The sequence below is a fragment of the Vipera berus genome (assembly GCF_964194415.1).
Source record: "Vipera berus genome assembly, chromosome: Z".
Classification (NCBI taxonomy): domain Eukaryota; kingdom Metazoa; phylum Chordata; class Lepidosauria; order Squamata; family Viperidae; genus Vipera; species Vipera berus.
The window spans coordinates 26,665,187-26,678,046 of NC_138205.1; the positions used below are offsets into that span (position 1 = coordinate 26,665,187).

At 35.5% G+C, this 12,860-nt stretch overlaps 2 protein-coding genes across 2 annotated transcripts; both read left to right on the forward strand.

Annotated features, from left to right (window-relative positions):
- Positions 1–6,913: 6,913 nt before the first annotated feature.
- On the forward strand, positions 6,914–7,861 carry LOC308678865 (olfactory receptor 12D1-like; the record flags this gene model as incomplete). Its single annotated transcript, XM_081346098.1, has 1 exon — positions 6,914–7,861. The coding sequence occupies one exon, from the start codon at positions 6,914–6,916 to the stop codon at positions 7,859–7,861; it is 948 nt and encodes a 315-aa protein (XP_081202224.1).
- A 142-nt stretch (positions 7,862–8,003) lies between these two features.
- LOC308678866 (olfactory receptor 2AP1-like) lies at positions 8,004–12,719 on the forward strand (the record flags this gene model as incomplete). Its single annotated transcript, XM_081346099.1, has 2 exons — positions 8,004–8,037; positions 11,812–12,719. The coding sequence occupies 2 exons, from the start codon at positions 8,004–8,006 to the stop codon at positions 12,717–12,719; spliced, it is 942 nt and encodes a 313-aa protein (XP_081202225.1).
- Positions 12,720–12,860: the final 141 nt, after the last annotated feature.

Genomic DNA, 12,860 nt, shown 5'->3' on the forward strand with positions numbered 1-12,860 from the left:
TCCGGCCTGTGGACCGGCAGTGTGACACCCCTGACCTACAACTTCTAGAGGCAAGCGTTATCACTGTTCCATTCATTGTTTCTTGTCCTACCTATAGGTGTTTTGCTAAATAAGTTGACTCCCTCCTCTTTGTGGCAACTTCTCAAAGACTGGAAAATTGATATCAATACCCCTAGTCCTTCTTTTCTCTAGATTAGCAAATCCAAATCCTGCAGTCATTCTTCATATGTTTTAGTCTCCAGGCCTTTAATCGTGTTAGTTGTTCTTCTTTACACTTTTTTTCCAAAGTCTCAACATGTTTTTTGTAATGTGGTGACTGAAACTGAATGCAGCAGTCCAGATGTGATCTTGTTAAGGCAGTATGAATATTTAATGTGATTTTCATTCTATATGTCTCTTTATACAACCAAGGATTGTATTAGCTTTTTTGTCTGCTGCTGCACACTGCTGACTCATGTTTAAGTGATCGTACACTAGACTCTAAAGTTCCTCTCCTCTTACTGTTTTTGAACCAGATTTTGACCAATCTGTACTTGTACCTTTGGTTTTTCCTCCTTAAGTGTAAAACCTTGCTTTCCTCATATTAAATTTCATGTTGCTGGATAGGCCCATTATTCAAATCTGTCAAAAAAATGGATCCTGAACTTGTCTTCTTGGGTATTGGCTATTACTGCCAGCTTAGTGTCAAATTTGATGAGTTCCCTTTCTATTCCCTCATCTAAGTCATTTATGAAGATATTGAAGCGTACTGGGCCTAAGACAGAACACTGTGGCACCCGACTGCTTACTTCCCTCCATGTAGTGTAGTTTCATTAAGGTTGAATAAAGTTTGTGAGTCAGTTATAAATCCATCTGGTGGTGATACTATCTATCCCACATTTTTCTAACTTACCAAGAAGTAGGTTGAATGCCTTGTTGAAGTCTAAGTATACTATGTCTACAGCATTTCACTGGTCTACTAATTTAGTCAAAGAATTAAATAAGATTGATTGGCATGATCTGTTTTTAACAAACCTGTAATGTATTGGGATTTTTACTTGAACTGTTTCACATGTCTGTTTGAATGCTGCTTAAGGTTGCTCCAGTTCCAGCAGCACGTATCTTGTCAATTCAAGATTTACCTGAACTTCCCCTCCATGCTGGGCATGTTGCTGCAGAAACTGCCACAGAGAGACTTCTAAGCAGAGTGTTGTCATGGGTTCACACCGGGTGGTTGAAAGATAGCCTAGGACCAGAGGTCCAGAGCTACTTCACACGGAGACATGAGCTTTCAGCTCATAAAGGCTGCATCTTATTGGGGGAGTAGGGTTATTGTCCCCAGTTCATTAAGGCACCATGTGCTTCAGTCTCTTCATGAAAGCCATCTGGGGATAGTCCGGATGAAGGCACTGGTACGGAGCTACCTTTGATGGCCAGGATTAAATAAGGCTATCGAACCCCAAGCATATGGGTGTTACACATGTGTACATTGCCTTTTTCAATTTAGATATCAATAAAGATCCAAACTGAGACAATAAGAAAATATTGTGATATGAATATTTGTAAATAATTTACTATAGGTAGTGGAACATTTTACAAAACTCACATCTATAAAACTAAAACAAATAAAACTGATAAAATTCACATTAGAATAAATATGAAAGATGTTATAATATATGGTTCTACATGAATTTTAATATGAATGATGTCATAATGTATGGTTCTACATGCCATGGACATCTATATAACTCCTTGTCTGGAATAAAGGATTTTGGGGGGAAATCCCAGAGAAAATTTGGAAAATGCAAGGTGAAGTCAGCTGTTGGTTTGAGGTATAATGCCATCATTCTCCTTATAATACTTAATTATATGTGGCCATCCTGAGCTGGGCTGATGATACTATGGAAAACATCAGTTGGTATCAGATGGGGACAACATTATGCATGTAGAAAACAAGCTCAAATTAGACAGCAGGATCTTATATATAGTTTTCTTCAATATTCTGAGTATCCAGAAACCTTTAAGATGGATATCAGGACATATAATCCTCTAAACTCTGGAGGCAATAAATTATCTATCTATTAACTATCATCTCTCTATCTATTCCTTGGTTGTATTGCAGGTTCAACTCTAACCAGATTCCATAATAGAATTTCTAAGTTTGATGGTCAATAGAGAAGTGATTTTTTCAAGTCTCTTTAAAAAATGGAGTTGCCTTTTAAAATTATGTTTAAGTAGTATTAATTGATTGAACTAATTGTTTATGTTCTTAAATTCTGTAGATTTATTCCCATATGAGCATACCACTTTGTGTGTTTTTCTTTTTTTTCTCTCCCAAGTGGAATAAATTTTGTTTTTTAAATCAAACACAGAAGCAAAGTTAAAAATTGTTGAAGATACATTCTGCTCTGAGGGGGTTTTTTTTGTATTTCGTAAAAATGTGTTTCTTTCCTCTTAAGACATTATCATCTTTAGTTGTCAAGTTTACATAATTGAGCAAGAAGTTTCATTGAGGTATGATGTGTCTGAATATTTAGCAAAACATATATGTTTGTGTTTTATTCATTTCCATTTTAAATATTTTTTTTCCTTCAATCACATGTACATCAATCTAGATGTACACCAAAATAGGTAAAATAGAGAAGGAAGGGCAGGATAAAGAAAGGAACTCTCATTCTGTGCATCTATGGAGTGTACTAGTTGTTGATTCAAACTAATACTACCAATAAATCTAGTCGGACTGTTTTTGGGATGCTTTATTCTAGCCAGACCAAGGACCCGTTTACCAACCAATAAGAACTCTCTTTCTCTCTCTCTTCTTCCCTCCCTCTCCCTCTCCCTCTCCCTTTCTCTCCATATATGACCACCTGACTTTGAGTTATGACTCTTGATGGCTAACGTCAAATTAAAAGCAAAAAACAAAAATATCAAACCAGAGCCTTAAAAACATGTTATGTTGGTGGCTACTCACATATCTATGTACTGTATATGTCTTTATATATGCCAAATAACACCTTTCCCCAATTCTTGCAAGGTTTGTTGTTGTCTATATAGATTTAAATAGATTGATATTATCAAGTTCTACATCTAGGGATTTTTTTATTTATTTAAATTTATTAATGCCCAACTCTTCATGGGCTTCATGATTTTCTGAGAAGCTGCACACATTACCAACATTTTAGCTGTTGTCAAGATTGAGGGACATTGTTTGATAATCTGTGAAGTATTGTAATACAATATAATTGCAATCTGTTTTTAATGTGGTTTCCAGACCTTAATTATCTTAAATTTGATGCCCTTTCTGAAGGGTTTTGTATTACTAAATGAATCTAACAATAACAATAACATATGCATAATAACACTGTGCTGCAAGCAGCACTTGGTTCAAAAATGTCACAGCAATTCTTGGACTAATTGAAAATTATAAATATAAGCTGCTGAGATAATGACAATTTTCTGCAATAAAATTAAATCAAAGTAATCTAAATATGGTTAGATAGTAGTAATACATTATTCCTTGGAAAGTTCACAGTAGTCTACATAGGTTTATCATCTAGGCATTTGATACAAATCTCCTTTAGAATCAATAATGGTGTTGTCTAACTACTTTTAGACTTCCCATTTATACTTTCTGGATGCTGAAACATTTTCTTTACTCTTGCTGGGTTCATATTATCAGTGTCTGAAGGTTATGGGTATCAGTCTGAGCCATCTTGACATAAAACATGTTCCTTGGTTCATGACATTTCACACACATACAAAAAACCAAAACTTGTGGCATGATGGGTAGTGCTGCTTTAGTCATTTAATAAAAGCAATAGAATCTGTGAATATGTATGGTACAAAATTAAAGTGTTGTGTGATTTGCTTTCAATATTGTATGTCAATGTTTGCTCAAACATAATACTATAGCAAAATCAAGAGAGATAGGGTGGAGTGGAACAGGAAACAAAGCTCCAAAAAAAAACAAACAACACAGTTACATGCACTAAAAGGTATCTGGTAAGCAAATTTAGTGGGAAAAGGAGTCCAGTTTCGGGGGGAAAATAAACCTCTGGACGTTATCATTTGTCTCTCTCATAATCTTTTGTATATGTTGTTTCTAAAAGGAACAGGAAATTAAAACAATATTTAAAATGATCCAGGAATCACTTTTCCAGGTTAAGATCATTCAAACATCTCCTCCAAGCCTTTATATCTGCCACACTGATTGCTGAGTCTTGGAAAAATAATGAGAGATGAATCCAATAATTATATAGAAATATAATATTGCCGGAGCCTATGAATTCATTTTAGTCCATTCTCTTTATTATCAGAGCAACAGACCAATTCTTTTCAATGAAATATCTTATAAAATAAGAATGAAAACCCCGCCTTTCTCTCTTGCTCTGACATTAGCTCTCATCTTTTCTCCTGAGTCCCCAGTTCCATAGTTTCAGGAAGCCAAGGAACACAATGGGCAAAGAAGAATGGCAATGCTATTATTTAAGGACCTTCTCCTAATTTCGCCGTCTCAGTTAACATTGACTTTTGAGGACCAGAACTCTACAAAAATTATAATTTACAAACTTCTTTCTCCTTGGCTGTGTCAGGAAGCCTTCAAAATTTCTTCAGTAAGTGACTCACTTTTTCTGTTTTCAATTCCAGTGTAGCTGAACATTGTATCATTTTCAATATTTCCCTCATTTTCAAACTTTCCTCATTTGAAGCAAATGTAGTGTCCTATGAACTCTTTGACTTCCTCATACTGAAATGAATAAGGTGGATTTTATTAATACAGTTACTGACTTTACTGTTTTCTATATCAGTTTTAAATATTTTTCTGCCTATTTAATAAAAAGCCTCACAGAAATAGTTTCATGAATGAATCCAATCATTAATAATACAAAGACCAAAATAAAGAAAGGGAAAATTTGTTGAGGTTCACACAAGAAAATCATTTATTTTTTTTTACCAGGGTACTCAACATGGATCAATCCTCAAATTACATAATCCCATTTTAGTATATTCCAGCATGTTTCTTGGCAGGAGAGTAAGTATCAAAATATATCATGTAATGTGTGTATATGACCAGTGTGTGGTATATTTGATTACACAAATGCACTTTACCTTTCTACCAGCAGTAAATGTTTGGATAATTGTCTGAAATTATAAATTCTGACTTTGGTTAGTTTCCATCCATTGCTTCTTGTCTTGCCTTCAGCTGCTTTGGAGAATAGTTTGACTCCCTCTTCTTTGTAGCAACTCCTAAGATATTGGAACACTGCTATCATGTCACCCCTCGCCCTTCTCTTCATTAAACTAGACATACCCAATTTCAGCAACTGTTCCTTATATGCTTTAGCTTCCAGTCCCCTAGTTATCTTTGTTGCTCTTCTCTGTTCTCTTTCTAGAGTCTCAACATCTTTTTTACATCGTGGTGACCAAAACTGGATGCAGTACTCCAAGTGTGGCCTTACCAAGTCATTGTAAAGTGGTATTAATACATGTGATCTTGATTCTACCCCTTTGTTAATGCAACCTAGCACTGTGTTGGCTTTTTTGGTAGCTGCAGTACATTGCTGGCTTATATTTAAGTGATTGTCCACTAGGACTCCAAGATCCCTCTCACAGTTACTACTATTGAGCAAGGTACCACCTATACAATACCTGTATATTTGGTTTTTCTTGCCTAAATGTAGAACCTTACTTTTTTCACTATTGAATTTCATTTTGTTAGATAGCGCCCAGTATTCAAGTCCATTATAAAGTCGTATTAACACTTCACATCATCTTGATTCTATCCCTCTGTTAATGCAGCCTCAGACTATGTTGGCTTTTTTGGCAGCTGCAGCACATTGCTGGCTCATATGTTGAAGTGATTGTCCACTAGGTCTCTGAGATCCCTCTCACAGTTACTACCATTGAACAAGGTACCACCTATGCTATACCTGTGCATTTGGTTTTTCTTGCCTATTTTTTTTTTAAAAATTTTTTTTCACCATTGAATTTCATTTTGTTAGATAGCACCCAATGTTCAAGTCTGTCAAGATCCTTCTCTAACTTAAGCCTATCTTCTGGCATGTTGGTTATTCCTGCCAGCTTGGTGTCATCTGCAAATTTGATAAGTTCACCATCTATGCCCTCATCTAAATCATTGATGAAGATGTTGAAGAGAACTGGGCCCAGAACAGAGGCCTGGGGCACCCCACTATACACTTCCCTCTATGTAGATGCAGTTCCATTGAGGACCACACATTGAGTACCGCTTGTCCATATAATAAAATAAATGTGGCTCTTACGTCCTAATAGCAATAACCTAACCCAGAATAATCTTTCAAACATACAAGTAACCAGATGAGATATATATCACAGTTGCCCAGAAAGGAATGATTAAGTGCATGGATAAAATAAATAGGCTAAATAGAATTGATTTGACATTCAGGTACAGATTTGTTTTTTTCTTTATTACTAAGTGAAGATGTATTTGTTCAATACCACCACCAATATTTTCCAAGAAAAATCAGTGGCAACAGTAATTTATAGTAGCTGCTGTGAATTTAAAAAAAAGAAGTTTTATTCAATTCTGGGATATATAATCAAATATTCCATAGTTACAATATATAGGTACATTCAGAAAAGCATCCTTCTCAAAGGTGACAAATAATATTATGCTATAATTACATGCTTCTTTGAATAGGTTTATTCTGATTAAGAAACATGAATAGTCTCTGCTTACCTTTTGCTATTGTAAACATCTTATGTTCTTACTTCAATAAAATTATGTATTAATGTATATAAAAATTTCCATGCCTTTTTCATTTTATCTGTTATTTGTTATAGACTCGTATCTTATTAGTTAAGTTTTATTATGTTTGATTTGCCAAATGTATTGTTTGTAGCACTCAACAATTATTTTTGTCTACTGATATCACCTTCTGTTTCCTTTTTAGTGATGGAAAACCAAACAGAAGTTAGTGAATTCATCTTACTAGGCTTTGGCAAAGTCTTGGAACTTAAGAAATTACTCTTTGCAATCTTTTTGATGTTGTATTTGGCAACTTTACTTGGGAATGGAACTATTTTTATTGTAGTTTTAATTGAACAACAACTTCACAGCCCCATGTATTTTTTCCTTGGAAATCTTTCCTGCCTTGATATTTTCCACTCTTCAACAACAGTACCCAAAATGCTTTCTGGCTTTCTGTCAGAACTGCAGACCATTTCATTCAATGACTGCATGATCCAACTGTTCTTCTTCTATTTCCTGGGCAGCAGTGAAGCTATTCTTCTTGGTGTCATGGCCTATGACCGATATGTTGCTATATGCAAGCCTTTGCACTATACCGTCATCATGAGAAAAGAGGTTTGCATACTGATGGCAGCAGCTTCCCTGTCCACTGGTTTTCTTCATGCGTTGATGCATGCAGTAGTGACTGCTTATCTACCTTTTTGTGGACCAAATCACATTGAACATTTTGTCTGTGATACAAAACCATTGTTAAAATTGGCTTGTGGTAGCACACAACTCAGCCTTATGCTTCTCAATACTGTGACCAGCTGCATTGCAATTGGCCCTTTTCTTATCACAGTCCTCTCCTACCTTTACATTATTACTTTCCTCCTCTTCAAAATGCAGTCCCAAAGTGGGCGGCAAAAAGCTTTCTCCACTTGTGGATCTCACCTGTCTGTGGTGGCTTTACTTTATGTTCCTGTGTTGCTTAATTACATGATTCCTACAGTGGGTACCTCATCTCAACGAGACATGATGTTGACTCTTATGTATAGTGCAATTACCCCTGTTTTGAACCCACTTATCTATACACTGAGAAATCAGGAAGTTAAAAGGGCAGTGAAAAAGATTTGGGGTAAAATGTCACTTTTTGTTGGGTGTAAACGATGAAAATATATTTCACCTGTTATAATTCATTATTACTAATGGGTTATTTGCTCTCCCCAAAACTTTCATTCTAAAATGAACTACCTATTTCACTTAATTCCTTATATTTAAATATTGAGCTAATATGATCTGGAAAACTAAGAACATGACTAGCTCAACGCCTTTCAATGAACTTCTTGGTGAGGATGGACTTGGTCAATCTTTCTACTAGATTTCTTTCCCCAATTATATTTTAATCATTATTACCAAACTTTTCTTCACCTCAAAAAATAATTAAAAATGTTGTGTTATGTGGAGATTTGGTCCAATTTCACAAATTTAGACTAAGATTCAAAATAAGAAGAAAGCAAAATGGCTGTCTGAGGAAGCTTTGCAAATAGCTGAGGGAAGGAGGGAAGCGAAAGGCAAGGGAGAAAAAGAAAGATACGCCCAATTGAATGCAGAATTCCAGAGAATAGCTAGAAGAGATAAGAATGCCTTCTTAAATGAACAGTGCAAAGAAATAGAAGAAAACAATATAATAGGGAGGACCAGAGATCTTTTCAAGAAAATTGGAGAGATGAAGGGAACGTTTCATGCAAAAATGGGCATGATAAAGGACCAAAACGGCAGGGACCTAACAGAGGCAGAAGAGATTAAGAAGAGGTGGCAAAATTACACAGAAGAACTATACAAGAATGAGCTTAACGTCCCTGATAATCACAATGAGGTGGTCACTGACCTTGAGCCAGACATCCTAGAATGTGAAGGGAAGTGGGCCTTAGAAAAGCTGAGCAACAACAAAGCTAGTGGAGGTGACAATATTCCAGCTGAGCTATTCAAAATCTTAAAAGACGATACAGTAAAAGTGCTACACTCAATTTGCCAGCAAATTTAGAAAGCTCAACAGTGGCCACAGGATTGGAAAAGATCAGTTTACATTCCAATTCCAAAGAAAGGCACTGCCAAAGAATGTTCAAAGTATCGCACCATTGCACTCATTTTTCATGCTACTTCTGCTTCATTGACTATGCTAAAGCCTTTGATTGTGTGGATCATAACAAACTGTGGCAAGTTCTTAAAGAGATGGGCATACCAGACCATCTTATTTGTCTCTTGAGAAACCTATATGTGGGCCAAGATGCAACAGTGAGAACTGGACACAGAATCACGGATTGGTTCAAAATTGGGAAAGGAGTCCGGCAAGGCTGTATACTGTCGCCCTGCCTAGTTTCAATCTTATAACTGCTAGGCAAATTAGCTTTAGTTTATATTTGGTCTCAGTAGTTTCTTAAGTGCTTCTTTCATTTCCTTGTTCCATAGAGCAGGGCTTTTCAACCAGTGGTACGGGTACCACCTGTGGTACATTGGCACCTGGCAGGTGGTACACGACCATCCTAGAAAACTGGTAGCAGGGGAGGGGAATGAGCTGAACGGGTGGCAGCACCGCACAAGCCTGAGCGAGAGATGGCTGGAGCTGCAGGGCTGTCAGGGCTCAACAGAAGCACCAGGATCAGCGCCAGGCTCCAGCTGGAGCTCGGCGCTGATCCTGGTGCTACTGAGCCCAAAAGAAGTGCCGATCAGCTGGAATGTTGCAGCACCTCCAGGGTCTTGTGATTTACATTCAGATGCTTGGCAACTGATTCATATTTATGATGGTCACAGTGTCCCAGGGTCATATGAAGTGACCAAAACCTACTGCAACCACTCAGCAGAGGGGGGGGAATAAAAAACAAACACACCCCACCCCACCCCCACTGCCAATCCTCAACAGAAGTGCTCACAACAATGAAAACATCGGACAGGAGGAAAAGCACTGCTGGGTGGGCATGCAGGTGTCTTGCTCATCTGTGGCTTGGGGGGCACTTTTTTCAATGCCATTGTAACTTTGAACAGTCACTAAGTGAACTGTTGTAAGTTGAGGACTACCTGTACTTCATCACTTTTTCCCTTTTTTTTTTTTTGGTCATCAAGTTTTTGACACCTTGCTAGGTCAGGGCTTTTCAACCTTTTCACCCATTGTACCACTTTTAGGGTATGGCAACATCTGAGTACCACCAGTTGCCTAGCAATATTTTCTGAAATTCAATAATAAAAATCTGTATTAAATATCTGTACTGTGCAGATCATTTGATAAATCTAACAGTCTTGTTTTAAAGAAATGGGAGAGGAAAACTGAATTTTTCAGTCTTCCTCTTCTGCTGATATTACTACAAGAACTTCTCCTATCCTCAATGAAACTAAATTTATTTTCTTTTTATTACAAAATTTCTTTCCAATTTCAATTACCATAACAGGTTTTATAGAAATACAAAAAAGAGAAAGTTACCAAAAACAAGATAAAAACAATGTAATTATATGCCACTTTTTTCAAACAAAGAAAATGATTGATAAAAGAAAAATAAACATGACAATCTCATGTATCAGAAGAAAATTGCAAGAAATACTCTGCTACTATGTAACTTTATTTATGAATGGAAATATATCCAGGCAATATAATTCTGTATACTGTATGTCTACTTGGAAGTTAATGTTACAGATTTCAGTAGGTTTACATCCCAATAAATGCATTATTCACCGTAACCTTTATATAACTAGGTTATGATATTTTATTAATTGCTTTGTATTTTCTTCATATAAGACAATACAAAACAATTTATATAATACTGACACAGAAAAAGATCAAATTTCATTACATATTTTATTAGTAATTTACATTTTGAATAAACCTTTGAAATTACAGACCTTATATTCTAGGCCCCATTGCATCAATCCATTTCAAAGACAGTAAATAGAAAGCAGACAAATAAATTGAATAAGAAGATATTCACAAATCTCCTGATTAAAGCTTTATGAAAGTTTAGTATGATTGTCCTTGATTATATCCACTTTTCATCATGGTTTCATTTAATAATTGTTAATTTTCTTAATTGTATATGATCTTCAATTTACTGGGATGAATCCCTGTACGTTCCTGCTTTCCATCTGTCTTTTGTTTCAAATGAATAGAAAAATCATTAATTCATAGCATTTCTGTATTGCACATAAGATCTTATATTTAAAGAAGAAAGACACCCAGGGACTTAGGCAGAGAGAAGTATTTCTAAAAATCTTTCCAAAGTGTAATTTGCTTTGATGCATTGTTCCAACATTTATGTGGAAATGGAATGAAATTTCTTTATTTGTCAAGAAAATTATAGATCAACTCAAATAGAACATGCTATGTTTATTTCATTCTTCAACTACTACCAAATATTTCCCATAGTAAGGATATGAAAATATCGAAGAAGTAAATGTTGAAAGAAATCCCCGTAACATCTTAAAAGAATACCCATAAGAATATTGGCTCATGAGTCTAAAGTTCTCTTTGGAGAAAATAAAAGCAATTAGTTATGAACAAGTTAGATAAATTGCATCTTTTTGAGGCAACCAAGTAACATTGTTGCTCAAATACATGCTGAACTATCTTATCAATGAATGTGGTAAGAATTCAGAAACTTAGTTCAATGATATGATCACATTGTTACAAAAGTTATCCATACCTTAAGGAAGAATATGATAATGTTAGCATTATATTTGCAGCTACTCCTATATTTTATATTGCTGTACAATTTAGACACAGATGTACATTCTGTACATCTACAGTAGCAAGGAATCAAAAAGACAACCCATCTAGGTTGATATTTTCTTATCCAACTATCTGAATTCTGAGTGATAAAATGTCAATTAATATCTCTATCTATCTGTCTGTCTGTCTGTCTGTCTGTCTGTCTGTCTGTCTGTCTGTCTGTCTGTCTGTCTATCTACCTCTCTCTAATGTTTATATAATATCTGTATTATGTAAATGCATATTTACATGAAAATTATATAAATAATTTTCCTCATGCATGCATTGCTATTTTTCATTTTGATATGATTTTATATATATATATATATAAACTCTTTCCATTAGGAAAACAAAACCATCATCACAGGCTTCATCTTGTTCGGATTTGGAGATCAGCCTGAACTGCAGATTCTATTTTTCTTACTGTTTCTTATCATTTATTTTATTACCATGACTGGGAATCTTATCCTTGTAATTTTGGTAGTGACTGATAGACATCTTCATAACCCCATGTATTTTTTCCTGGGAAACCTATCCTGTCTGGAGATTTGCTATACCTCAACCATCCTGCCCAGAATGCTGTCCAGCTTCATAACAGGGAATAGAAATATAACGTTTTCTGGCTGTTTTACTCAGTTGTATTTATTTGGGTTTCTGGTGACTACAGAAACATGTCTTCTCTCTGTAATGTCTTATGATAGGTATTTAGCCATTTGCCAACCACTACACTATCATTTATGTATGAATAAAAAGGTCTGTATCTCTTTAGCAACCGGGTCTTGGGTAGGTGGTGGTTTTTCTGTCTCAATAGTGGTCACATGGATGGCACAGTTAACATATTGTGGCTTCAATGAAATTGACCATTTTTATTGTGATTTTGTCCCTCTGAGTAAGTTAGCTTGTGGTGATAATTCACTGTTCATTGAAATAGCCTTTCTGTTATCTTCTATATTTACATTTCCTTTATTTATGTTGACCATTGCATCTTACATTTTCATCATATTGGCCATTTTGAGGAACCCTTCAACACTTGGGAGGAAAAAGGCATTTTCTACTTGTTCCTCTCATCTAATTGTTGTCACCATTTTTTATGGATCATTAATGATTGTTTACCTCCTGCCAGATGACCCATTAATAAGAAGTTCAACCAAACTTTTCTCCCTATCCTATACCATTCTCACTCCTATGGTCAATCCCCTTATATACAGTTTGAGGAACAAGGAAGTGAAAGAGGCTTTGAAAAAATTACCCCAGATGTTACTGCTACACTTCTGACTAGTGTTTCTCAAGCTGAGTGTCTCTGAATGCATCTGTTATTAATCACTTTATCCAATGGTAATCTCTTATCCAATGGTAAGAGATTATGTAATTATAGGACAAAAATTTTAAGAGGCTGTCAAAGCTGCTCTAGATGTA